A 27,916-nucleotide genomic window follows, 5' to 3' on the forward strand; every position below is an offset into this window, starting at 1 on the left:
CCATCCCCTTCCACCAACGGGTAATTAAATAAACCAGAGTGCACCTCTCAGGGTTTACAGCCATGTAAGCGTTAGACAGAACTTGTCAGTGATGAATATTCATGATACCAAAATGGCATAGCCCTTGCTGCCACCAAGTAGGTTTTGCGGGGAGACGGGATGCCAGGGCTCTTTGTCACCTCATCCTCTTCCACCTTCCCTCTGGCTAACTTTCATTTCCATCATGGAAAACAAGCCAACCCCAGAAGCTTCTGCATCACTGTCCTTCTTTTGCTTCGCTCTCCCTTTGCCCAACCTTTGCACACAAAGAACATATTCTGCCTAACACCGCTGCCTTCTTTTCCCAATCCTCAAAAAAATCACTCCAGCATGATTTTTCAGCCTCCCAGAAGCTGTTTCTTTCCCCCCACGCACAGCCGCTCCCCCCCTTCATTTTTATTTATGTGCAGCAGAAAACCTGGAGGCTGATGCACAACTAAAAGATGGGCTTACTTGTTTTCTTTTGTGTGAGAATCTCTTGCTTTCCTTTTGTCCCTAGTGTGGGTACTTGTTTGACTGGCATGGCTTATTGGACTATAACAAGCGTAACTCTCCCTCCTTTGTGGCGGGACAATTCTCCCACAAATCCCGACCAGTGTGCATTCTTCCCGACACACTATTGGGTGTGCACTGGAATTGAAAGAATTGCTGAGGCCTTGCTACTTCATCCCCTCCCCAAGCTTTGTGGGTTTTTTTTTTTCCTCCGCCTTCTTCTTTTTTTTTTCCCTTTCTCCCTGAAATGAACACTTTACCGGGCCGGAAACATTTAATCGTCTCCTTTTGAAAAAAAAAAAAATTAATTGAAACTTCTCCACTCGTTACCTTTTGTATTGGTGCTTATTGCAAATCTTTTACAAGGGAAAGGAAGGGAGGCAATATTTAATTAAATGTGCTCTTTTTTTTTTTTTTTTTGCTTTACCTTCAAAACAAAAGATAGCGAAAATTCCAGGAGTGGGACTTTTAAAATAGTTAAAATAAAACAAGAACTCTGCTCTTTAACTTGCACCTAAAATATACACACAGTAACATTTTTTTTCCTCTTAAAAAAATTAAAACCAGGTAAGAGTCTTAAGAAGATATACTGATACCATTATATTACCTCATTTTCTGCATTTGCCTGGGTGAACTTTACTGTTTTCTGTCACTGTAGTAACCTGCCATACTGTACAGAGTGAATTGATTTTTTTTTTTCTCCTTGCACATTTTTGAGTGGAATTCTCTTCACTAAAGAAAAGTTATCTAGAGGGCCATGGTGATGATGCAGAGCAGAGATGGGAGGGCAGAATTCTTCACCGGAGAAAGCTGTGATTTATTTTGGCCTAATTGTAAAGTTACTGCAAATTGCTGGAAAGCTTTTTTTTTTTTTCAAGATCTGGGTGATTAGATTTTCCTTCTTTTGGGGAGGGGTGGTGGGGGGAAGCTAAAAGGGGAAATAACACCTCTAATCCAGCTTCTGGTAAATAGGCTGCCAGCTTTTAAAATGAGTTTCCTTTCTATTAGTCAGAATATTATGCTAAGCCTTAAGCATTAGTTTTTTATGTTGCCATAGCAGCCTTATTCCTGCAGGGTTGTGACCTGCGATGATTACAGTACAAAGCTTATAGGGTCTTGAAACCCCCTTTGAAGATGAAAAGTCTTTGATGGTTTATATTTATGCAAATCTCTTAGATATGATTTACCCAACTGAGACTGAATGGAGAGATGATTAAAATTCCCTTTCCTTTGATATCCATTAATAGTTGAATATTCCTTAAATTTAAAATATATGCATATGTGATTTTTGTCTTTATTTACTAACATTTTTGCAGTACCTGAAATATGTTTATCTTGACGCAAATTACTCGATCTGGATAGACATAAGACATTTACAATATAGGGCTGAAGGTTTTCCCCCCTCCTTTTTTTTTTTTTTTTTTTTTTCCCTTTTGAAAGGGGAAAAATCTGTGCAAGAGCTTTTGTATGTTTCCAGATGATAGATTTTGGAATTTGGGCTACCCCACTGGCAGCTCAGAGCTAGCTGTGAACTGGTCTCATGGAAAAAATTGGCAAGCTTTGGTCTTCAAAGAATTAAACTTCCTTTTTAAGGCCTTCCTAGGTAAGCTAAAAAATTATGAAGAAAAGCCTATTGAACAAAAGGGTAACGGTGCCGTAATGAATAATACGGATGCCACTTAGAAGGCTGTGGAGTGCTTCCAGTGATGGCAGTGCTGGACCTGAAACAAAACCGGACCTCAGGTACAGCAGCACTTCATTGTTTTCCACAGCCCACGGATTTGCATTTCACTAAGCCAGGGTGAGAGGTGCTAAGATTGGATTTTTTTTTTTATTTTTTTTTTCCTTGCAAACCAGCCTCCAAATTTAGAAATGTATGGGAATGTTGCAGTTTCAGATCACAGGCCTTGTTATAAGCTGTTCTAATTTTTAGTTATCAGGTTTTGGGGTGGGGAGGGGTGTTTGTTGCAGTCAGGTGAATATTTGCCATGTTGTGTATACATGTAGACTGTTCTCTTTTTGCCTCTGATAGCTCATTCTGTGTAGTTTTAGTTTTCAGACAAATTCTTACATCACCTAAAAGGCCGAACACTTGTAGAACCAATGAATTTTATCCCCTTTGTGGAAACTGCAATGGGCTTGCTCAATTTTAAGGTAAGAAAGTCTTGAAGTGTTCATATTTTGCCATCTCAGCAAACTAGGATAAGGAGAATACTCAGTCTCTCCCTGATTTCACCAAGGAAAAGAGGTTAAAAAATACAAAACGTATTGTTCAATCCCCAAAAACATTTGCACATTGAACTCTGATGTTTGTATTGTAAAGGCCTTCATAAATTCAAAGTATTCCAGTGACAGAACAGCTCCAGACAGTCCACAACAAATATCAAAACCTCTCTTCATTCATTGGTACTGTTTTGAACACATTTGGAGTGGAAAAGGTCTCTCCAGAGATTTGGAATACTCAGTGTTTCAGGCTATTTAGTAGCTGTCAGACACAACTTTTGTGTAACACTTAGTTTGAAATAAGAGTTAATTATCACCTCACTATTGCTAAACTTGCTTCTTTATAATGGTTTCTACTAATAACATTACAATCAAATTCCATGTTGTCATTTCTTTGTCTGTATGATGGAGTGTTTAATGCTAAGATTAGACACAGAATTAACATTGAAAATACTTGAAGAACATGCTCATTTTTAGGGTAATTTTAGATCAGATCTAATTTATTAATTTCATTTTAATACAAATCCCTCCCCAGCCCTTCCTATCGAGTCCAGGTTTTTCAGAATGGCAAGGAAACGTGGTAATGAAACAGAAGAGCTCGTGCATGCACAAGGAACTCCGCATTCCCCTCCCAAGCTCTAAGGGAAAAGTTTCAGACCAGCTGAGGACACACAGATCAGAAGTCCCTCCAGAAGTACCTCACAGGCAGCCTGGTCGTTTGATACTGCCATTTATCTTACAGCACACACTCACCTATCTGCGAGCATGATAAAGCCATAACCAAATGGACACGCTCCTGTCCAGTGTGCAAACACAGAATTAGATCATATATTAAACCATTGAGGTTTTTCTTCACCTACAGTATTTTATAGTGGAGGTTTAATGTTGCAGTTGCTGATGCTGGCAGGAGAGTTCCCTTTTAAAGCACACTTTGTTACAGAATGATTTTGTGTCCCACCAGCTGCTACAGAAGAACGCCCGTTAGTAGAGCTGGTAATTACATGTCTCTTTCCATGTACCTTAGCCTTAAAAGATACTAATATTATCCAAACACCAATATAAAATAGTAATACTACTCTCCTCATGAAAAAAGCTACAGCAGAAAATTGTTTTACTTTTATTTTAATGCTTTTCAGCAGCACTTGTTGCATTTTAACTTCCTTAGCTTATTTTTAGTTATATGTAGATGGACACTTTAAAGTGGCAAATCTTCTATCTTGTAAGGAACTTGTAATAATTGTAAACCATTAATATTATTTATTTCATAAAAGAGTTTCTGATCTTTATTTCAGTTTCTCATGCAGATATATTGCTTGTCAAACTAATCAAATATAATACCTTTTTTTTTGTTGCTAAGCAATATTTGCCAAATGTTTTGTTTCATGTTGCTACATAAATGTCTGAAGTAGTGGTCACAGTAACACCTGAGGCATAATGTAAACCAGAAGGTGGGGAACCTGTTATGGATGCCCAGTGTTTGCTATCTGGATGCTTAGGGAAAGCAAAATACTTTTTTCTTTTGCTGAGTCATTTTAAAGCACTGCGCATTGGCGAGCACCTACAGTGGCTTTGCTTAATAGGAGCAACATTTCAGAAGGATTTTGGTACCACTGGGTTGCTGTAACAGCCTCTGTAGTTTCTCTGCATCCTGCATTTCTGTAGACATTAATGCTCTGTTCTCATTTGAAGGCTGTCTGTGAAGAAGCACTGAGAACAGGATCCCAGGCTGGCTTTCATTTGGATGCAGTTGTCTTTGGAGGAGAGGATTTCCGTGCCAGCATAGGTTGTTACTTGCCTCTTTACTATAAATGTTTATGTATGGCATTTGTTTTGGAGAAGCCTGTGAAATTTCTGACAGTAATAATTAATGACACTTGAGTCTGCATTTTACATTTTCATTTTACTCGTTAATTTCTTTTCAGTGCAGAATGTACCACTGGCAATTTAAAACATGGTCCTTGTGCTACAGGGCACTGAGACTTCCTTGTGCTTTTTGCCAGTCAGTACCAGAAGTTAATTTTAAAAAAACACCCAAAAAAACCCCAAAACAGACAAACAAAATAAACCCTCACCCTGTTGAGTCACTGAAATAATTTTAAAATATTGTATGCATAAGCAACATTCACATGCTTTTTAGAACTACATTTGAAAGTCCTAAAATTCTGGTGTCCGCTTCACCACTTCTTTACATACAACTGTCACTCAAGCTTTTGACATCAAGCACAAACACTCTCCTGCTACATTTTGCTTTCATAAATTTATTTTAAAGTTGTCACATGTCAATACAGCCACATATTCAAATGAAAGCACCATTAGTCTTCCTAAAAATTAAAAAATGCTTCACTATTTATTTTATAAGAGGGCACTTAGCTTCTGATTTAATTTAAAGGTAAAAGCCCAGAGCTATGAACTTCTACATTAAAAATAAGTATGTTAATGTAAAAATCAGCATTGCTTTACTAAAATATTCCTTACAGACTGAAAATCTCTATCTAAATAGTAACCTTATGGTTATTATTGTTATTATTTTTTTCCCACTAGATTTCACATGAGTACATTGCTTAGCTGGTAGCCTGTGAGCACATGAAGTCTCATGAATACTTTTGCTTCTTCTCAGAAGTCATCTACCATCAATTTTTCATTCAAATACTAAAGCTTAAATATTCAGCTTAGGACATCAGTTGTGACAAGAATCAGAACCAAGGAAAGTGCAATTCTATTCTCAGTGTGAATTTTTTAACCATTTAGTTGGACCCAGTATATCAATTTGTGTAAAGCTTCTCTTGCTGTAATGCTTCTCACTGTACATTCAGTAAATAGCAAAATCTAATAATTACTTTCATTTTAGCCAAGTCAGCAGTCCTTACCAGACAAAGCTTCCACTGACTTCAGGCTTTCAAATTCTGATTTAAACTAAGCTAGTGTTTAGAGGGATGTTATTTTTTATTTTTGCTAAAGCATCTTTTTTCCTCAGAAGAGTATCATTTTGACTCTACAGTATAGCTTTACATGCCTCTTCTATTTTCTAAATCAGTTAAATATAATCTCAAAATTTCCCCTTTTTTTTTTAACATAAGAAATATTTAAAACAGAAAGGTTTGAAACACTCATGTCAGCTTTTCTTTGTTCTCATTATTTTCTCAGGTGCAACAAGCAGTAAAGAAACTCACGATATTCTATACGCCAGGCAAAAAATCATAGTCACAGCAAAGGCATTTGGCCTTCAAGCAATAGACCTTGTTTACATTGATTTCCATGATGAAGATGGGCTCCGCAGGCAATCGAGGGAAGGCGCCTCCATGGGATTCACGGGTACGACTTTTGCCGATGCCTCAAAAGAACGCGGACCTTGCTCATTTTAAATAGGTTGCTATGTTTACTGTCACCTGGACAAATAACTTGATTTTTGTTTCAGGGCACTTATTGAAAAACTCATTGATATCAAGCTCTTCTATGTTTATTACTATCTTAAAAATTGTGGCTGGAAATTTTGCCTGAAAAGTCACAGGCTGCTTTTTGAAACCGTCTGCCATGAAGCGTGTGACTGGTTTTGAAGAGAAGTTGGGGTAGAGACTGTGCAGTGATTCCTCCCTTCCCAGAGCACAGGAAAGGCAATACTGTACTCTGCCATGGCTCCTCCACACCTGGAGCCCTTTCTCTTTGTTTGAACAACAGCAGCAGTTTAAAAATACTTTTTAGGCAAAGAAAAAAAAAAAGAGAAGTAAATCTCATGTGCTAGCTGCTAGGGGAAAGTTATTTTCTTATTGTTTTCTTTGGTTTCTTTGTAGTCTCCTGGCTTTCTCCCTAGTAAGTGCTGGTGACACCTACGGGTATTGGCAGACAGCAAGAGCAGCAGGCTCCTTGCCCCACAGTCCTGTAATGCAGCCTGTCACCCTGTGATTGGTGTACCAGGTCGCTCGGATGCCTCTTTGGGACAGTGCAGCCACCAAAGACTGGGGGCTGCAATAGAAAGCAGCCATTTGACACATGCATGAGAGAATTCTAACACACAGGACGAACACCACATTATTTTTCTTTGACCACTATCCAGGATACGCATATGAGAATATCCCTTATGTTTCTGTTACCAAAAGCGTTGGTGCTAGCAATGCCACCTAGCAAACTCTAGTTTCACAGTTAGCTGTATATAACATCTTAAAACACCAAACAAAAAAATAAGTGCAATTTTAAGTGACCTTGGCATACCGGTAAAAGAACAGCAATCAATGCTTTTCAGCACAAGCTCTGAGCTTTGACATTTGCAAGCCCAAGTCCTGTTTTGGAGGTGAAATGGTTAGCTCCTCACAGCTACATTATCCACGGCCGTGTGGACTTCCACCCGTCCCTCGGCTGCCTTTGAAGTTGGGAAAATAATAGAGCTGCTGAATGGTAGCACCTGCTGACGGCTACCTAGTCTCAACCAATATTTCCTAGCTTAAGGAAAGGCTTCATTTTTGAAAAAACATAAACATCTGAACCTCCTGTTGACAGAAGATGGAGTTGCAGGTGCCTAGACCCTTTGAGAGCACTCTTTTGAATGCTTAATGCACATTGAAGTGCTTAACTGAGGCTGTCAGTTTAGGAAATTTACAAATGTTCAGCATAACCAATGCTGATGGTGATTTGGACTCCAGTGACTTTATGGTGGAAGTTGCCTGACCCTAGAACAGGGTCCAGACAGAAGACAAATGAAAAAGTCACACAGCAATTTAGGGTGTAAAATTACTTTCTGTCTTGGCTGTACATGTGTCATACTTGCCTTTCCATACAAGGAGCAAGGGTCTGTGAAAAGTAAAGATTTTATTAAGGTGCTCTCACTGCACCTGACCTTTGCCTCCTGCCTTTCTGCAGCTATCATCGACACATTTCCAAAATTCAGCAAACAACCTGACAATCAGTCCAACTGTAATTAGAGATGGGTCAATACTGATTCTACTGATTTGGTGGGGGAAAAATTTAAAATCTGTTTGAGCTAAAACAAAACAGCATTTTTCTTTTTCCTCTGAAAAAAGAAAAAAAAATATTTTAGGTCAATCTAAAATATTTCACTTGTTCTTTGGCTTTTTGCTCTCAGTTTATCTAATATTTTTATAATCTTTCCTGCTTCTTTTGATTCAAATAAAATCTAATTTCAAAACTGATAGCAAAATCATGTTTTTCCAAACCTATGCAAGTATTTTTTTCATAATCTATATAATTTAATCATTTTAACATTTCCAATTTCACATTCATCACAGAAAATTACAAATGGGCCTCAGCTTAATCCATGACTTCGTATAAAGCAGAAGTACGCACATTGTATTTGCCACTGACAGTCCTCTGATAATGTAAAAGTACTGAAATGCCAACCTATTAACAAATTCAAAATGTGCAATTTTTCTAATTTTTAAATATAAGATCCCTCCCTGTTACTTTTTAATAAACAACCAAAATCATTGAAATCAAAAGAACTGAAATTAACTGAGTCTTGCAAATTGCTCTCATAGCTGGAGAACAACTCATTTATTTGCACGAACAGGGCTGAACTCACCACTCTCAAAAGCAATGCAAATCCAAAATATTTAGCTAAGTTGTATGTACTTAGATGTCCCCATATTAGGCCAGTAAAATTGCCCTTCATGTAATTAAATAGCTTCCCTCAAGATTAAACAAGCAAAATAATATAATGAAGAATTTACCAGGTATTTAAATATTATTGCAGACCTCACTGCTTATTGCAGCCAAGTTTTCTTTTCCAATTATGTTAAAATCAGTCTGGTTTTCCTTCAGTGAGTGTATAAACATAAAATCAAATGTTTTCAAATGTAATCCATCCAAATTAATAGTCCTTTAATATTTATATTTATTTAAAAATTTATATATCTATAAATAGGCATCTGTCAAGGTGTTTTACACTAGCATTACCTGTGGACTTTAAATCAGTGTGTTGCCTATATAAATGGGCATAGGTTTTAGGAATGTTTGTGTAAAAAATAAGGTAAACCTTGCCATAAGCTTTAACAGCTGACTTAGTCATTATAAAAAGTCCTGAGCTGCATGCTGAGAGAACAGATATAAATACGAAATAGTCTAGGTGTCCTCTCCTTTTCAGTCTTTTGTAGGAGACTAAAATGACACCATCATACAGTTACCTAAAAGACTTGACAAGTATTGATTTAAAACACAATATATCAAGTGGTACTGTAAAAAGGATTTCGTGGTCATAAATTTTAATGTCTTCCAATTTTGCACTCTCTCAGTAACTTGTCAATAACAACAATTCTGTTTAAAATATTTACTTCGTTCCTGCATGGCATCATGTCTGTAATACAGTTATTTGAATAGGTAGTCTGTGACAAAAATCAACCAAGTGCTATAAATCAAAAGTTCGATTATATTCTTCCTAAATTGTTCAGCAGTGTTTTAATGATAAAAGCATAGTTTACTAACATAGGTATCTTTATCAAAAGCAAGTCTTTTTACAGAAATGTTTTACACTTTTAAAAAGTCATATCTGTGTATTTTTAATACAAATTTTAATTTTGTTATAATTAGAGATTGACTTCAAATATAATTTAAAATATACTCAACATTTTTTTTTAAATAGTTAAGCTCCGTAGGATTTTTTAAGAAATTGTTGTACACACTTCAATTTTTGAATTAATGGTTTAGCTATGGAGAATTTGTTGTATTACAAATAAGGAACATCATCAGCTTATTAATTATGACATTTTATTAAAATTAATGAAAAACTTCTGGGTAAACTTAGGATAAAACACATTAGTTTAAAAAAATTATTTGCGTCATTTCTTTCAAAAATTATGGTTCTTAATGGAGTTTAAATTTTTACCAATATTTAAGGTATTTTTAAAATAGTTGTGATATTGAAATTTCAAACTAATATTTGCATGCCTGTAAAATCATGAACTAACGTTGTTCAAGACGAAATAAAATAGAGCTACTTGTGGCATTTCAGCAAAGGAATGTAGCAACACCACAGCACTACTATTTCTTTGCTCATTTAATTAAGTAGAGTTTCTTTGTACTCCAAGTTATCACTCAGACCCACTGCAGCCTGATGAAAACAATCCAGGGATTTTTGCAGTGGTTATTTCATGGAAAATAGGTGCATTCCTGCGCTCAGGCGTGAGACTTCTCAGATGCAGTGATGGGCTGGTTGCTAAAGGACATCTGGCCTAATGGCAGTAGGGACAGGGAGCAGACCCCGTTGTGCAGGGAACCTCCTTGGGTCCTGACACTTCCAGCTTGTCCTGGCAAAGTGCAAAACTCTGGCTGGCACAAGAGGCAGCGGCGGCGGGGCTGTGGGAGCCTCGGTCTGCAGGGCACTGCTCACTCGCTGGCAGCTTTGCAGCATCAGGCTCACCCCTCTGACTAGTTTTGTTTTCTGGCACCGAGGAGAGAGAGTTGTTTCCTCCGAAGGAAGCTGGGAGTTACGGCAGCCTCCCTTTATTAGGGCACCTTAAAAGCAAACCACAGAGATCCCACCAGTCTGTGAAATTCCCATAGAAATGAACTAATAACGCCAAACGCCGCACTTTTTAAAGTGTCAAACAAATTAGACATGTATTTGTTTTAAGGCAGCTAAATTCAATCACAGATTAAAAGGGATTATGTGGCTGTCTATTCACGTTTGAATATCTCTAATGAAAAAGACAACATCTATTTTTATTTTCTTAACTTATGTTTATACAAGAAAGGATTAAAAAAACTGTTTCATAAAGCCTCAGGGCACTGCTGGTGGTTGTTTGCTATACCAGTGACTAAATAAATATTGCAGCCTACCTGCAACTACCAATAATTGCAGCAACAACAGTTTAAACAACATTGGGGTTTATATGATTATAAGCCAATACTGAGAATTTAGGGAATGATCCTTAGGGTACTGGTAACTTTTCAGCCCAACAGATCTCTTGCCATCTTCTTCAGATCTCATTTTCTGAGCACACTTTAATACAACTTATTTAAGAGTGGCTGGAGCTGTTATTTACATAGTCAAATTCAGAGATGCATTACACTTAATTGTTATTGATTGCCCAAGACAAGCAACTGCACCTGAAATTCCTGAGGGAAGATGTATGGATCAAAATGGGGAGGGAGGAGAAAGAATCTTGGGTTCTTTCAAACTATATTGAATGCAAGCATAGCACAAGGTATTCTTACTTTTAAAATAATCTGCCAAAAAGCTATCTGCCTGTTTTCCAGTTTTAAAAATAAAATAAACCAAGTAAAATAATTAGTTAGAGAGCAAGAAAGTCTGCAAGGCATATGAGAGCCTCAAGTGGTTGGAACATTTTGCTTGAACATCTGTTTGTCGATGCATGATTCTGGTGTTATTAATCTTCTTTGTAGGTAAGCAGGTGATTCACCCCAACCAAATTGCTGTTGTCCAGGAACAGTTCTCTCCGAGCCCGGAAAAAATAAAGTGGGCACAAGAACTGATTTCTGCTTTTGAAGAACATCAGCGATTAGGCAAGGTAAATATTTTGCTAATATGCCATAGTGGAACCAATTTGAATAATATTTAAGATTCTATTAGAAAGGTTTATTAGAGAGTGATGGCTCTTTGCTTTTATCTTATGAAGTGCTGTAACTGAGAGTATTGCTTGTGAAATCTGTCTCTGGATGGTGGATATTATAAATGTATCACTTTCCAGTATATTTAGAAATAGAATGGCTATCTTTTCCTTCCTCCCCATTTTAACTTTAATTCTTTGCTTATGCAGCCTTTTGAGTCCCTGCAAGTACCTACAGCATCAGAGAATTAAAACTGTTTCTCCATTATGCTGCATAATCACAGTGTTACTGTCAAAGGAAAATATTTGCAACAAAAAGTCAGGTAGCTTGCAGAGGACTCAGACTGCGTGCACAGACATCATTTATGGAAAGAAATAAATGCATTGGGAAGCCTTGGTTTATAAAAAAAATCTCTGCATTGGTAGACCTGTTTCGCTTTTGGGGGTTTGATCCCTCAAACATGCCCAGTAGTAATTGAATGTACTTTTGAGTGAAACTGCTTGCAGATTGTGGTTCTTAATCATTAAAAATGGGAATGTTTTATGTGCATTTGTACCAATTGCTGGACCTGGATTTTGGATAGAGGAGAAAGCAAATTAACACTAGAATATGATTGTTCCTAATTTAGTGCATCATTGAGTCTCACGTTTCCTGCTCTGTGGGTTTCTGCTATGTAAATATTGCGGTGGTGATGCACAATCTGTCTCCACTTTGTGCCAGTAATACTTAAATTAGGGGTCGCCTGAAGGAAGATTTTATGCTAGTTGCGGCATTGTCAGTTAATTATCTTAAAGGTTATTTGCTATAATCCAGTTTGCCTCTTTTTGAAAGAAAAAAAAAAAGTTGCAGCCAAACATGTTTATCTTAGTCTTAGCCAAGCCTGGGCTAGTTAAAAAGGAAAGTCCCAATGTCAGAATGGGGAGTGCAGATGAGTGAGAATGGTTCACACTTGCTTGTGTGGCATTCAAGTAGCAGACAAATCCCTCTGGTCGAGAAGTTCACCTATAAGACTGTGCATACGGTCTCATTTCACTGGTGCCATATAAATGTTTTCTGCACATTTTTTCTACTTTCTAGCGGGTTAGAAAAAATTGGGATGTCTGCCTTCCCTGTTCCCCTGCATTTCTGATACTATGGATGCATTAAAAATGCTGCAAAGGTCAAAACAGATATTATGGTTTCTTCTCAGAGTTAAAGTGTGACAAGGTATTTGCTATTGCTCTGCCCTTCTCCTTGCTGGGCTATTGCATCCCCTTTGTGGTACCTGGCTGTTTCCAGCACAGCCATGACTATGCTCTTTGGGTGCTGTCCAGAGCACTGATTTCAGGGTCCCTATTAGGATGCTGTATGCCTGGATCTCTTTGTTCTCTCCACCTCAATTTTGAAATGTAGCTCTCTTCATGCAAGCAATATAGAAATAAAAAAATATGTGACTGGTTTTGCCGATTATTCCGATTTACAGGGCTTGGCTCCCTCACAAAAGGCATCGTTACAAACATACTGCTGGTGCAAATGTGTAGGCCGGTACGTGCAGCAAGAAAAAAGTCAAACTACTTACTCAGCCAAATATTTTTTATTATGTGCTTAATACTATTCATTCAGTGGAATTTAGCGTCAGAAACTCATCTAAGGAACACCTCTGTCATATGAGCTGTCGACTAGGAGACTGGACCAAATTTAAATGCTCTAGTCCCAGCATCATACAATCATTAAGCCAAAAATGTTAAATATTGAATAATTTAATGTTAGGCAAGCATTAGTCTTTGAATTTATTTTGAAACTGCTATTTTACTGACATAATGCTGAGGTTTTTTGTTTATATCAGCCATTCGGGGAGGAGGTTTATTTGGGTTTGGGGAATTTTTTTTCCTCTTCATTAATGCTTTTAAAATATGTTATAAGCTTCTGTAATCAGTTTCAAGAGCAAATTTGCTGAGAGTTTGTGGTGCAGGCTATTTTTTTAACCAACCAGGTTGCATGCTTCATGTATTTTTTGCACATAGCCATCTACCAATAAAAAAGGACTGGCAGGTTAATATGTGAACTTCTGGATCTCGTAGCACTGTAGTATTACTGAATTTTATAACAAAATTGGAAAAATAGCTTTCCATGTAATGCTGGAAACTCATTAACTGAGTTTCTAATTTGCTGTTATGACTGTGTCAGTGAGAAGAGCTTGGACAGTCTGATTACTTAATTTTTTTTCCAAAGCAAACATATCTCACAGAGGGATCCTCTCTCTCCACATCCTAACGACATGCTAAAATGTGAGTAATAACTCTTCCCCTACCACCTCCTGGCAAATGCTCCACACAGCGGTTTCAGTAATCCTCGTGTCCTAATGAAACACCTCTTCTGTTTTCCTTTCCCTTTTATTATATTAAAGTGTTCATGTCAGTAGGACTAAAAATATAGCTGTGGTTAATATGGTTGAGACTTGCATGGTTTTACCATGTTATTAATCAAAGTTGAAAGCCTGGAAAAAATAAATGTGAGGGATTTGTGCAGCTGTTTGTGTGGTAGATAAGTTACTGGTCTGCAGTCTCTGGGATCATAGTTTGCTATTAATGTGGTTCAAAGTTTGATGCCTTTACTTAACAATATTTTACATTAAAATACAGTAACAAGCTTTTATAATCTATTCTGATTTGAGACCTACAATTACCATAATAATCTTCTTTTGAAAGAAGGCTGAACCAGGCTCCTTCATCCTGGACGCTGAAAAGCTTTGACATAGTAGCCCCCAAATGTGAGTACTGAGGTCAGGAAAAATTAGGATCTCAGATGAGCGCTGTGGAATTAGAGATGCTGTGGCAGTGTCCAAACAGAAGGAAATCAGAGAGCTAACCAGCTAGCCAGGAGTATTTGGGCTTGCCTTATGGAGATAGTCCTGTTTGAGGGGTTGCTTTGGTTTGGTTTCTAGGTTGTTTTGCTTGTGAGGCTGTTTTTTACATTTCTAATCCAACTTAAAAATGGCATGTCCGGGAAATAAATGGTAATTTTGTATTTTGGACAAGTAGAAACAAATGCTGAAAAAGTTCATTTTGTATTTTATTCAATTGTTTATTAAGTGTTCTCTTTTGTCTAAAACTTTGAGATCTAAAACTAAAATGTGCTTAAAAAGAAAAGTGTCATTTCCACATAATTTCAATATTTTTCCAGTAGAACTGCATTACTAGGGGATATGATTTTCAAAATTAGAATATTCATACTAAAAAAAGTGGGTATAGCTGTCAGAAAGTCTAAATATAAGATAGGTGTCAGTGTGCTCAAAAATAAAAAACAAGGGTGATAAACATAATTCCAGTAGTCTAAAGGATAGTTTCTGTTAGAAATTTCTAAAGCATTTGTACTACATTAAACAGGGAAATGATCTTATGAATGCAGATAAACTGAATCTGAGGGAGTAGAGTTAGTGGGAGAAGTTATTAGCCTATTTTAAGAAAAATATCTGATTTCTAACAATTAGGACATAACAGTCTTTACTATTTAGTTAACTCCTGAATTAACATTACCAGTACATTGGATACAGGACTGTATCTCTTCCATGAGTGTTTATATATGACAAAAATGTAAGACATTGAAAATGCATTTTAAGCCATTCAACGTGGAAATACATCAGGCACAATATCGTTATTGGAATTTAATCTTCCCAAATTACCTTACTTTTAAATGAAATTCAAATATAAGAAAAAGCAGAAGAATAAAGTAAAAGGTTGATTACACATTTATCTCACATACTAATTTACAAATGCTTCCAAAGCACCCACATAATAAACTAGGGAATAACTGAATGCTGCTGCTAAGGTCACCTGTCAGGTAAGGATTATTTTGAGTTAAGGTAAGTATATCACAAATCCAAGTTGTAATATGGGTTGAATATTTAAATCCTATAGAGCAAATCAAAATAAATATTTGTGTATGCCACATACAAATGCACAGAGTGCTTCTAAGAAGACCTTTAGCGTATGTTTCTTGTATTATATTCTGTGCCATTGTATATCATGTTCCCAGCAGCTGAGGAATAATATATATGAACTCCAGTGATTTGGCAAACTATACAGTTTCATTTACAGCCCTTTCCAGGATTATGAAAAATCTTAGGAACGCATTTATTTACACAGCATCAACCCAACAAAGGAATGGAAATTTCCAGCAGTGGCTCTCTTATAATGCTCTTTGTTTAGGAAAAGCTACCCCAAGCCACTGTATCTTAGAGACGATGCGCCCTCGTGCTTCGGCCGGCTCCAGCTCCCACCGCCTTACAGGGAGGTCTGCCCCGACTTTCTTCCCCCTTCTGGCTGTGTCATGGACCCCAGGAGGGCTCCCCAGCCAAGTGGGATCCACCCTTTCTCAATCCAGCCCGTGGTTGCTTGGAACGTGGGACCATGTCCAAGAGATGCCTCTGGGAAGGGATGCACAGGAGCATCCCTCTGGTGTGGGGCTGTATCACATCCCATCAGTCCCCAGGGATTATATTGCACCTTACAGGGCATTATATCTCAGAGCTTTATGTAGAGCTGGGAGTGAGGGAGCAGCCCAGGCCCCCACTCCCATTGCCCAGGACAGATTGCTGAGTTTTGAGGTGCCACCAACCAAGCTGGATCCCATCCCAGGGTGGCAGTGGCAGCCCAGGGATGTGTGTGTGCAGGGCTGCAGCACTGTCAGCCCTCCCCCTGAGAGCACAGGGCATGTGCTGTCCCTTGTGTTATCTAGACGATGTGTATTCCTTTCACTGCAGAGTGGGGGATTCAGGAATTTGTGATAAATTGCCACCTTTAAGGAGCACCAGCCTTAAGAAGTCTAGGCTCAGGTGCATCTCTATGCAAAGATGAAGAGTGCTAGTGGGATTTAAGCATGGACCATGGTTATGTTGTTTGTCTTTTTAAAAAGTGGCCAAATTAAATTTTAATGTCAAAACTGAGATCAAGAGAGCTCATATTAGTACTCAAAATTTCCCTATACACATTTAGTATTTGAAAAATGCTTTATAAATGTGTTTTGTGTCATGGTTGAAGGCTTTTCTCTTAGAAAGATCCATCTGGGGTGGATTTTGAACCTCTACAATAGAGCAGAAGGGGCTGTATTAGCTAATTGCTTGTGCTATACTGGTTCCTACATTGGTGCAATCAGTCCTGAGGGAGTTATGCCAGGTGGGGAGAAAAGGAGACAGATTTTACTACACGGGGCTGCAAAAGCTTCTAAGCAGGGCAGAAACTCATACTAAACCATTTTCTTGCCAGCTTCCGCCCTTTCCACTCCCCAGCAGGCATTCAGTGGCTCTTAATCTGTTTTCCTCCACTCATTAAGACCTGTGTCCAAAACACAGAGGGAGAAGGACTCGGATGGCACGCTGCTGTTTCCCGCGGGGAGAAGTTTCGCCATGAGCCGGGAGCAGGGTGGATCCGTGCCCCTCCATGGCCTTTCCACCCGGAGGCGGCCCTGGAGGGGGCAGCTGCTCCTGTCCCGGGGGACACGGGCCCTGCAGAGGATGGATGGCAGCTCCCTGGGCTCCTCCTCAGCAAGGCATGAGCCCCCGTCCTTGTCGGCAGGCTGAGCTGCTTTCGGAAGGGCCGTGCAGTGTCGGCACATTGCCGGTGCAGGCACTGCTTTGCTGTGAGCATGGAGTGGGAAAACACCCAACACTGCAGACACCTGCCCACCATCGTGCCAAAACCCGCTCTGCACCAAGCGACACACCAAGGCAGCTACCCACCTCCAAAATCCCTGTTTAAAAAGCATTAACGAGGGCTCATGAGCCTCATTTCAATTTCCAAAGCAGGCTCTAACTAGAGAGGTAATGCTCTGACCAGATGGCTCTTTTTAAGCCTTACTGAGGGAATTCAGAAGCCTGTACGGCCAAAATATTGTTTCAGTTAATTTAAGTAGCAGCAGTCTTGCTGTCTTTTCACTCGTCTCTGTGCTAGCCAGCTTTTGCAGGGAACTGGAGTGGCTGTCTGCAAAAGCTCTGTTGGTTGAAATAGAGAATCACAGTAAAAAATGGCTGTTCAATCCTATTCAGAAAATGAATCTGAAATTAGAAAAAACACAGAATACAAAAATATGGGCAATTCCATGCTTGTTGGCAGAACAAGCCTCACTATTATTATTTTCCTCAGCTCCATTGTATTTTACAGCTACCTTTCCCTTCAGTATCAAATGCTGTCTCTGTGCCCTGTAGTCATTTATTTTCAGATTGCATTTTCTAGTTTATATTTAACAAATTGCTTCCATGACTATAAACCTCAGGTTAATTTGAAATTACTAAATGAAGGTCATCTAAGGATGCTTAAGTCTTAATATCAGTTCCTTTTTACTTTTCCATATAATAACCATGATGCTCACTAGGGAGAAAAAATGCATGGTTGGATAGGCTGTTTGTCCAGGAAGCTGCTTTTGTGCTATAAAATAAAGATTTGCTTGGCAGCAGCAAGTGTGCTCTCTAGGATTCTTCCGTTCCCAATACAGTATGAGACAGAGAATGAAACCCAGTGGAGGGTATTCCTGATTTCTAGAACTTTCCTCTGCTTCTTTAGTTTTTTTCCTTCCTCCTCTAGAGAAGCACACAGGAAGACAGCAACCACAATAAGAAGGTAACTAAAGAAAATGCAAAGACAGCAATAAAAAACCCTGCTATCTGCCTTTCATTCAGGGATGTTAAATAGATTTTTTTTGCTCAGGCAGAGGGAGAGGCTTTGGTGGCCTGAGGAGTTTCTGGCGCTGGACCAAGCAGCATCCCCAGGCCCACCCCAGCTGAAAGGGCTGTCCCTGGTTGTTCAGGGAGCTTGGGGGACTGTAAGATGGAAAAACAGCTTGTCTGGCTCACACAGCAGGGCAAAACCCTTATATATGGGCTGGAAGCAGTTCTGCCAGGTGGAGAAGAAATGAAGGACCTTGTAGGTCCTTGTTCTTCATCTTTCCTGCCCCACTGCGGACTTGAAGGATCACAAAGTCCTTTCTACCTGTTGAGCTTTAGAAAGGGTTTCTTCTGTCAGAGTTCTTGCACTGCTGCTCAGGAGTTATTTGAGGCAAAAATCAATCTCTATTTCATGTGGTTGTTGCTCTTTCTTTCTTGACCTTTTGTGTCCTTCCATCTGCTCCTAGAGGCAGAAGCCTATCTCAAACAAACAGGCCTGCTTCTGGCTTTACAAACTGATTTATCCTCTGAACTCACTGACTACTTCTACTCCTGTGGAAGATTACACTGGCAAAAAGAAACAAAAGGTAGTGATTTCTAATGTTTTCTACATATCAGCAAAAAGGTTACAGAAACTTAATGGTGATGATACTTTGCAGAATTCCCTCTCTAGGCACGCTTCAACAGATAAGAGACCCACTGAGCATCTCCTCTTGCCAAGAAGATATCTTTGACAAACCTTTTCAGGGATCACTTTTTTCCCCAAAGATTTTGTGTACAAGTGTTTTTCCACCCATAATGTTTTTACAGAAAAGGGGTGAATGTGAAAAGGTCCAAGGGAAGAGGCTATGGAAATATGTGGCCCAAAAAGCTTTGTCCATACAGCTCACTGCCTGTGAAATCTGCAGTTTGTCATATGTGACTGCACTGGTTATTTGGGCATTCCCACCTACTGCAAAGACACTTCAAGAAAGCCAGAGTTATGTGTGAGTCTGCTCTGAAGGCAGGACAGGCCTGAGCAGAGAAGAGAGAGAGGCATTATCTTGTCACAGCCTGGAACATACTCTCAGTTGACCCAGATTTCACTGAACACCTCCTAGCAGCTCACTAACCTTTGGAAGTTCATTATGAGAAGGTAGAATCATGACCCAGCTCTTTATGACAGCTCTTTGGCTACAACTTGCAGAAGAAAAAAAAATTAATTAAACCTGCATTCAGCACCATCACAGCTGTTAGCTCTTGACTTCCCCAAAAATATGGTCTCAACCTTCTGTTTCAAGAGAAATCATTCCTTTGTACTGAGGATAATCACTCCTCCCCCAGGCACAGACCCAATGCCATTTGCTGTGACCAGGCTCCTCTTCTCCTTTGTTCATTACCTGTAAGCAAATCCAAGCGTTCTTTTTAAGCCCCAAAGCAAAGACTTCCAAATTTCCTCTGCAGGGAGTCACTCAAACAACGTGTGTTTTCATTAATCCCAGGGGAATTATCTTCATGAATGCCATGCTTTTTAGGGGGAGCCTTTGCCATCCACCTGCTCCCTTCCCTCCTCAGAAGACCAAATCTGCCCTGCTTGCAGAACACAAAACTCTTATTGCCTTATAACAGCTAATATTTTACAGGATTAGAGGCAATGTTCTCAGACTCAAGCAGATCTTAGTGCATTTATTCCTTTGGTGTCTCCAAAAAGTCATAGCTACACCTTTGTGTTTCAGAAGTGGGTGAGACACTGAACTACCATGGAAAGAACTAGTGTCTCAGATAACTGTGGATCAAAGATTTCCTGTGTCTGTGGACTTGAGGCCGTTTGTCTGTATGGATTAGGAGGTACACAAGGTTTGCCCTGGCCAGCTGGCATCAGCCCTTCTGCCCATTTCCATTTAGCCTGGCGCTGCCCGCGAGTGCCGACACAGGTCACCGGGGCTGGAAGGGCACTTACATAATTACTGATTTACACAAAGGCTGTATTCACACCAGCCTCTGGCCCGTGCTGCCAGAGCAGTGAGGGAGCTCTGTCTGACTCACAACATCTCCTAATGATCAAGGGGGTGGAGGAGAGAAGGGTGGCTGGCTTGTTGGTTCCTTTACACCCATTTCCCCCGTGTCCTAGGTGCACATCCCCTCCAAAAAGAGCCCAGTGGGACAAGGGGATAACCAGACTGCCACACACTCTGCAGGGATGTGGTCTGCAAAGGGAAGTATTGCAAAAGTGTTGAGAAAAGTAGTTGGAAAAAACCCAATGCCCCAGCCCCCAGTGGGGCACTGTTTCTAACTGTGTGACAGCAGAGTTCTGTCCAAGGACCTCTCCTCACTTGTGAGATGTCATACAGTCAGCAGTCCCCTGAGTAGTGGAAGAGGGGTTTTGGGCAATTTCATAAGCATCACATAATCCCTATTTTAGACCCATACTTAATTTAAAATTCAGCAGCAGGTGATTTCTTGTCCATGTTGCTGTTTCTTGGCACATTATCTTGTCTTGCTTTTCCTTTTTTTCCACTGGCTTAACTACCCAGAGTGTCCCATATGCCAAAGCCTTACCTACTCGCAGGACCCCCTAGCACCTTCAAGCCTGCCATCTGAGTACCCTGACTAGATTCCCAGAGTAAGCTGCTTTGGAAGAGTCAGCTGTCTCTACACAGCGACCTAGGACAGCCCATGTAGGGACACACACAACAAATTAACCAAGCACTACTAGTTAAATTCCAAATTAACCTAGCACTATTAGTTACATTCTTTATCTGATGCAGAACAATTGGGTTTTCCTTTCTGCTGTGCTCAAGCCACGATCTTAATGTAACCTATATAAATATCTTTGAGAAAATCCCGGCAACTGTCACATGGGAGTTTAAGTTGTTGGCTACATGCATGATGAAATCAAGGCATCAAATCACAGGTTTATCAGCAAAGGCTGGACAATGATTGAATGGAATCACAGCAGTGGTTCCAAAAAGAGAGCACAGAGATGTCAAAACCAATGCTTGTGCTTGGAGTCCCATCTGCCAACAGACAGGGAGCCAGCTGACTTTTTGGAATTTACAGGAGTTATTTGGTACTTCAAAATTTACATCCTTTCTTATTTTTGTACATACTTTTGCATACAATCTTCATATTCAGTACCAATGCGGGTGATTAATAGATTACAGTGGTCTAAGAACTGAGGGCCTGCAGTAACCCTCTTAGTGAGCTCATTGCAGTCATTGGGATGGATGTGGTTAGAGGCACAGGTAACCACAGATAGAGCAAATGCTGAGGAAAAGGCTGCAAGCATTGGCTGGTGCAGGAGTACATCTAATTCTTCTGTATTGCCAGCCAAAGGGGACTAGCTCGTCTCATCACTGTCCCACATGTCCCAGAACAATTATTGTTTGACTTTAATTAACTCAAGTACTTCCATACACAACTCAGAGATAATTGTGTCACATTACTAAGAGGTGCCTTGAATATTCTGTATCATGATAGTTTTACTCTGCTTATTTCTGTCCTTAATCCAACAGTACATAAAGTAATAAAATATGGTGAGAGTAAAACTTTGTGTAACATTATGTATCATAAAAAAGGTTTCGATACAGATGAAGAAGTATAAAACTTTACATTCCCTGATTTTATGGAAAAACACAAGGGTACCTCACTTGCCATCCTGTCCATCTCCTGTGTAGTCAAAGTCAACACAGTTCCACATTTAACACCATTCCATTATACCCATGGTAAACACTAGCACCTGTATCATTTCTTCCCCTCTCCTGGTTCCACCAGAGAATACTGATCCCTAGACAACACTGAAATAATGGACCCTGAATCCTGTCCATTTGACTTCTAGAAAGGTAAAAACCTTCTTGCCATTAAAAACCATTATTACTCTGGTTATGAAGTGGTCTTACAGATTTTCCAAGCTCTTAACCACTCCCAAAAGTTCCACAAAGTAAATGTTCCCAAATACTGGAGAGACACGCACAAAAAGAGGATGTCTTCATGTTCTAGGAAACATTGCAATAATGTGCTCATCTTTTGCCATGGCAAATGACAGACCAAGGGAGACTCTTTCGGTGACTTGATACATGTCATTTCTTATAGATAAAGGAAATCTTTAAGGATGCCATACAGGTGACAAAAGCCATCTTCAAGATTCATGGCAGCATGCGACCAGGGTTGCATTCTAAGTTGTCAAAGAAGAGCCCTCAATTACATGTTGAACTTTGCCAGGTCTGAGCTGTGCTGGAGTGGCTGCATTTATCTAAGAGGAAGTTCGTATGTTACAAGCATAAAATCTGACAGGCTTGTGTGCTGCAAAGTTAGGTTCTGCATCTCTTCAGTGTCTCCACAACCACCTGGAAATTAGTTGCATTTGGTATTTTTATTGCACAACTGATTTGCCCTCCTATATCACAAACCTGTATCTTCATGCCCTGACCTGTGAAAATGACTGTTCTCTGTCAGCTATGCCTTATGACTTCTCTTCCCTGTAGGCTGGATCCTTGCATCACCTGGAGCTGACCATTGTCAGTTTCCTTTTTTCCAAGATTATCATTTGCCATTACCTCTGAGGAAAAAAAAAAAAAAAAAAAAAAAAAAAAAGAAAAAAAAAAAAAAAACACAAAAAAAAAAAAAAAAAAAAACACTAACTGCTGTCTATAATTTTAATTCACTTGCAATTGTTTTCTGTATTTGCTAAATCTTCTTTTTCCCATCCTCACAGCACTTTAGGATATACTGACATTTGAAGTAGAGCTGTTAAGGCCTTACTCAGCCTGGCCCGCATCTTGCATAAATTGCTGTTATTTTTCAAAAATGTTACTACTGTCCCAATAGAGCATTAAATGTCACTGTGAATAATACTTCATGCCAGAAGGAAAAACCTTGAGTCTTTCCTTGCTTGTCAATCAGTTGGGAAGGACTTTTAGATAGTCTGAATAATGACCCAAACAGGGGAGAGTGTCCATTCACTTTCTTCCTTGATTCCTCCTTGGTAGTCTGCCCTGCCGGAGCTGTAGAGCCATCAGGCTGAGGGAGCACAGACATTTTGTATTTACAAACCCTTCTGCTGTGTTGTTGTGCCTTCACAGCTGTGCAGTTGCACCAGCCAAAGTGCCCTTACAGCTCCCAAACACTGCAGACCAAAGTCACCCTATTTCTCACAGGGCTTTGCCTTCAGCACATTCTCTGTGTGGCTGCATGGAGGATGGCACTCAATAGGCACAGCAGAATCTGTGCTGTGCCACTTTAAACAGGGGCTCACCAATCTGTCTTTGGCCCACAGATCTGCCCCTTCCTCAGTAGGGCTGCACTTCCACACTGCTGTCTGGTGAGTGCCACACTTGTCCTCCATTCTCCCACCTCTCATCCCAGCTGAGGCATTTGCATCCAGGTACTGCCACCCAGAAGCTGTGCCCATCATCTGCAGCTCTGCCCCCTGCATGCTCCTCCTCCCCACATCTCCATCAGCCTCTACCTGAAGGGCCTGTCTCTTCCCAAGGCAGGTCTGACACATTTGATTAGCCTGATGGCAGAGTCCCTTTACATATTTCTGGAAAGGCTCCCTCTGAATGATTTATATGATTGCATGGTGAGCAAGAACCACAGCCACCAAATGGGATGGAAGCAAATCTCAGCCCTGCTTTACCCTGCCATTGCTCCTGTTCATGCTGCAGGCTTCCTTGAGAGCAGGCCCTTGGTCCCATAGCAGAACTACTGGAAATCTAAGTACAGACTGGAAGTGTGAGATTGTTGAGAAAATTAGCCAAAAACAAAATTTAGATCTATGGCTAAATTAATCCCCAGATTAATGCTATCAAAGCAAATGGTGTTTATAGAAAGTCTTGTTTTCTTTATATTCACGTGAGAGAAAATCAAAAGAATGCTAGAGGCAAATTTCGTCTAGCAGAATTGGAAAAGAGAGCATGGGGACAAAGCTGTAATTACTGGTATTTCCTATCTGTTGAAACCTGTGGGTGCAAAGAGAGTCAGTGAATAGGGTATATTCAATGGCATTAAAATCAGTTTCTTTTTCTGGACTTTAGCTCAACACTGCAAATTAGCAGGGGGAAAATAAGCCTCAGAGTGAGCAGGCAGAGAAGCCAACTTCACGTTACCCTTTGCTGTTAGGGGAAAAAAAAAAGGCATTTTTTTCCTTCAAGAATTCAAATTCCTAGCAACCCGCAGTACAGCTGCACACTGACAAGCAGGAAATGTGCTGTTTCTCACATGGTTCAGTGTTTGTGTGTCCATGTACACACCATTAGCCTGTTTTCCTTTTAAACATATTACTTTAATGAAGAGAGGACAAGCTTGCTGTTTAATTAGCTCTTGCTTTATAAAGAAGACATTCTGCCAAGATTCATCGTGGTACAGCTTAGGTACCTGCAGGGGTATCCGACTTTAGATCATTCTGTATCCAGTCAGTGGCAGGGCTGAGACCCTCCCAGCCATGGTTTGGACCACCAGAGATCAGAACTGACAGTGCTAGGCACCCATCTCTTTCTGCAAACCATTGCAGGTACTTAAGATAGCTGTACTCCTAAATCAGCCTTTCACAGAACTAGGAAAGATAATTTGAGGCTTCAACATATTTCTACTTATGACTGTCATCCCACATGCAAATTTCTGCTGTAAGCAATAGCTGTTAACTGAATTAGCTTAACTCTATTTTGTCACTGAATTAGCTGTTACTGAATAGGCATTACTGATGCCTACAGAAAAAAAAAGAACAGGTAAAGGATGTTTTTCTTACAGTTAAAAAATCTACCTTGCAGTTTGTGATCACTACATAGACCTGAATTATTTCAAATATGTTCTATGTCATAAAATGTTTACTTAGTTCCTATTTTTTTTCACAACAGTTAATAAATTTAATAATTTGAGACTGCGTTTTCTTTAAAGTTTTAAAAGTATAACTGGAAACTACAGAGATGTAACTATAATTAGAAGTGATATATTATTAATAGTAGAAATATAATGATTATTGATGTTGGTGTTGGGGTACAGTAGGATTGCTTGTTTGCTCAGTACAGAAAAAAAATTAACTTGAAGCACCAACCCTTGAGTATCTGTCACCACCATTCTTCAAACCTACCTGAAATATTGCAAATTATAGTAGGAAAATTTACTTTGAATAAAATAATTGTTTATACTATTATGTTTTCAATGGCTTTAATGCAGCCTGCTCTTATATGCAAGAATATTGATTTGTGTTAGATTACTATTTAAGGTGGATTTTTATCTTAATTATTCCAAAACATGATTTAGTATTTAATTAATACTGCTTCAGTTTAGCTAGATATGCCACTGGAGCGACACATTTCCTAAATATTTTTGTAAATGGGTTTTATTTTCACTTTACTTGCTGGACTCCTCTATTTAATAATTATCAAGCCTCAAATGAAAACTAGAAAAAGGTTTGTTCTTCTGTGCATTTCTCTCGTGCACTGCTCGTGCACAGACACATGTGCTGCTCCTGGTTAGCCTGGCTCACTGTCAAGCCCAAGGCCAGCCTGTGATCCCGTATGGATTGCAGCAGGACATTCAAAGGGTGTGCAGTGCTTCTCAGAGCCACCCTATGTGCTGCTGGGGCTCAACTCTGAGTTCTTCAGGGAAGGGAATGCACCTTTGCACTTGGATTTTTGGGTTTGTTTTTTAGGGGTTTTTTAATGTGCCAAAATACTGTTAGAATTGCAAATAAGATTTTTTTTTGTTTTGTCTGTTAAACTTCAGCATGTCTTAATGCAGTGTTTTATCTTCCAAATCCTACCTCAGAAACACATGGGGATTAAAGCATCTAAGGGAACAAGTCAGGTTTGGCACTATTTAAAGTATATGTCTTCTGTTTAAGATTTAACTATGATTCATAGTTAATTGTTTTAAACTTGTCACCATGGTACCAACAAAAAATCCTTACGAATACAAAGTGACTTTTGAAATCTGTCCTGACTCTCAGATCGCCACAGCTGAGGCACACAGAGTAGCTCTGCATCCATTTGGGGAAATTCCCCATGTGTGGTGCTCCAGTGGGCTTTACCTTGGCTCCAGAGGGGATTTGGGCAATATTACTGTGCCACCCACTTGGTTATTTCAGCTTTCATCCCAGTCCCTGGCTCTCAGCACAGGCCCAGCCTGTCTTTAGCACTGGAGACCTGATGGAGAGGTGCAGCACCAGCAGCACAACCTCAGCAAACCCCCAAATCCAGAAAACTTCCCTCCACCCCCACAAACACCCACTGCTGGTTGCTGACAAAGGGAACTTCTGGCTTTTCCTCTGTCTGCAGGCAGTTTCTCGCTGGCCTTGTGGCACAGCCCTGCTGGGTGGTGGATGGGGATGCCAGAGGTGGGTCACAGAGCTGCCCCCAGTGTGGGGTGTGCCAGCCCCTCTCCCCAGCTGGCACACATGGCCTCACTGCTCTTGGCCCTTGGTGTTTGCCAGCTAGAGAGGCTGAAACAGGCCAGCTGCACCCTGGGCGTCTCTTTCTCTCTCTTTTTGCCTCCCCTTTGGAGAGCTTGCTGCCCTTCACATTTCTTTAAATGCACTTGCCCTGTCTCGATGAGCTTGTCTCCTAAAACTTCTTCAGGATTTCTGAGGGAGATGATGTTTCCTGGCAAACAGATGTGTTTGGAAAGAGCAAGACAGGGCAACTACAATTTCCAAAGGTGTCTCAGGAAGTTCATATTCTCTCTTTTCCAGGGAGCGTTTACTTTCCGCGGGAGCATGATCGACATGCCATTACTGAAGCAGGCACAGAACATTGTTACACTTGCCACAGCCATCAAGAAAAAATGAGCTGGTAAATGAAGCTCTCGCCATGGGGCCCCAGTAGCTGTTTTAAAAGATGACTATAATACTTTGGGGAGGGGAAGGGGGGTGTAAAATTAAAGACGTCAGGCTTAAACAGAAATTCATTTCCATTTTGCAGATCTGTCATAGTTTGCTTGCTGGAATTGCTAATTGCTAAAACTATTCCCAACTCAAACCACTGCTCACTGCTGCATGGCCCATGTTCTACTCATAGCCTGCAATGAAGTTACATCATCAAATCTGTGACATCACAGTAATTACTGCAAATGTGGGAGTATGACTTCACTGAAGAAGAAAGGCAAAACATGAGCCCTGAGCTCTGTTAAAGAGCAGATGGAAACTAATTCAATTCTTTCTATTTCTTTCTGTGCTTCTTCCTGCTCTGATGCAGAACTCCTGGCAGAAACGAGAAAGCCTCACATAATTATGCACCAGTTGAAATAACTGCAATGAAAATCTTTACCCTTTGTGAGCTTTGCTATCCCCCCACACTGCCCTTCTGTAAGTGTGCAACAGCCATTAAAAATAATGCTCCAACAATACAGGACTCTTGACTTTCTTCTCCCTTTTTTTAAGCAGTCTCTATTCAGAGAGTTTCCTCCTGGAAGCGTCCAGCCCGGGAAGGGTTGGACGGCAATAAACTTGTAGTTTTTGGAGACACAATGCAGCAGAACTTGTGCATATGGTCTCGAGTCAGATTTACATCACATTAGGGATACGGCTACAGATCATGTGGGCTGTGTGGTTAACGGGCTTAGTAAAGCTGTTTTGAAGAGGTTAACCCAGCTTGTAGTAAGGGTAAATAAACATAACAACCAGGCATTGTCCTCTATTCAGCATGTACTCTTATATGGAGGGCTAAAGGGTATTGAAGCTGCAGAGGATCAACTTGTGGTTGCCAGAGGACTCCAATGAAGTTTGAAACACCAACAATCAGAGATTTTGTTTCTGTTCCTCATTAAATCATGAGCTTTTGTGCTCAGACTATGAACGACTGTTCTTTAAGAAATTAACAGAATGGGAAGTTTTAAACTATGCACCAACCTTTTCATGACCTACACAGCAGCAATGCTGCTGCACTTAGACAAACACCGCGGGGAAGGCTGTTCTGTTTATTTAAAATTGTAAATAGAAAACAGTTGTTTTTTAGTTTCATTTCTCACCGCCTCCATGGCCATTTCACGTATGGAGCCACAGTGCCTTATTCCTCCCGTTTCCCCGCTTAGTGCGTT

At 40.0% G+C, this 27,916-nt stretch overlaps 1 protein-coding gene and 1 long non-coding RNA gene across 7 annotated transcripts in view; one reads left to right on the forward strand and one right to left on the reverse strand.

The window, feature by feature from the left end:
- CLYBL (citramalyl-CoA lyase) overlaps positions 1-27,224 on the forward strand; it is a 165,593-nt gene extending 138,369 nt beyond the window's left edge. For 3 of the 6 annotated variants that reach the window (XM_063149598.1, XM_063149600.1, XM_063149601.1), the window contains exons 4-9: positions 2,584-2,685; positions 4,444-4,537; positions 5,899-6,066; positions 11,104-11,228; positions 26,574-26,673; positions 26,803-27,224. In XM_063149598.1, coding sequence (XP_063005668.1) covers positions 2,584-2,685; positions 4,444-4,537; positions 5,899-6,066; positions 11,104-11,228; positions 26,574-26,669 — 585 coding nt within the window. In that variant the 3' untranslated portion in view covers positions 26,670-26,673; positions 26,803-27,224. Of the gene's footprint in view, positions 1-2,583; positions 2,686-4,443; positions 4,538-5,898; positions 6,067-11,103; positions 11,229-13,479; positions 13,536-26,573; positions 26,674-26,802 lie in introns of all 6 variants that reach the window. The other 3 variants (XR_010026811.1, XR_010026812.1, XM_063149599.1) reach the window with 3 other exon arrangements.
- Positions 1-27,916, reverse strand: part of LOC134414669 (uncharacterized) — a 72,119-nt gene that overhangs the window by 17,745 nt on the left and 26,458 nt on the right. The window lies entirely within an intron of this gene.

Source organism: Melospiza melodia, chromosome 2, assembly GCF_035770615.1.
Source record: "Melospiza melodia melodia isolate bMelMel2 chromosome 2, bMelMel2.pri, whole genome shotgun sequence".
Lineage (NCBI taxonomy): Eukaryota > Metazoa > Chordata > Aves > Passeriformes > Passerellidae > Melospiza > Melospiza melodia.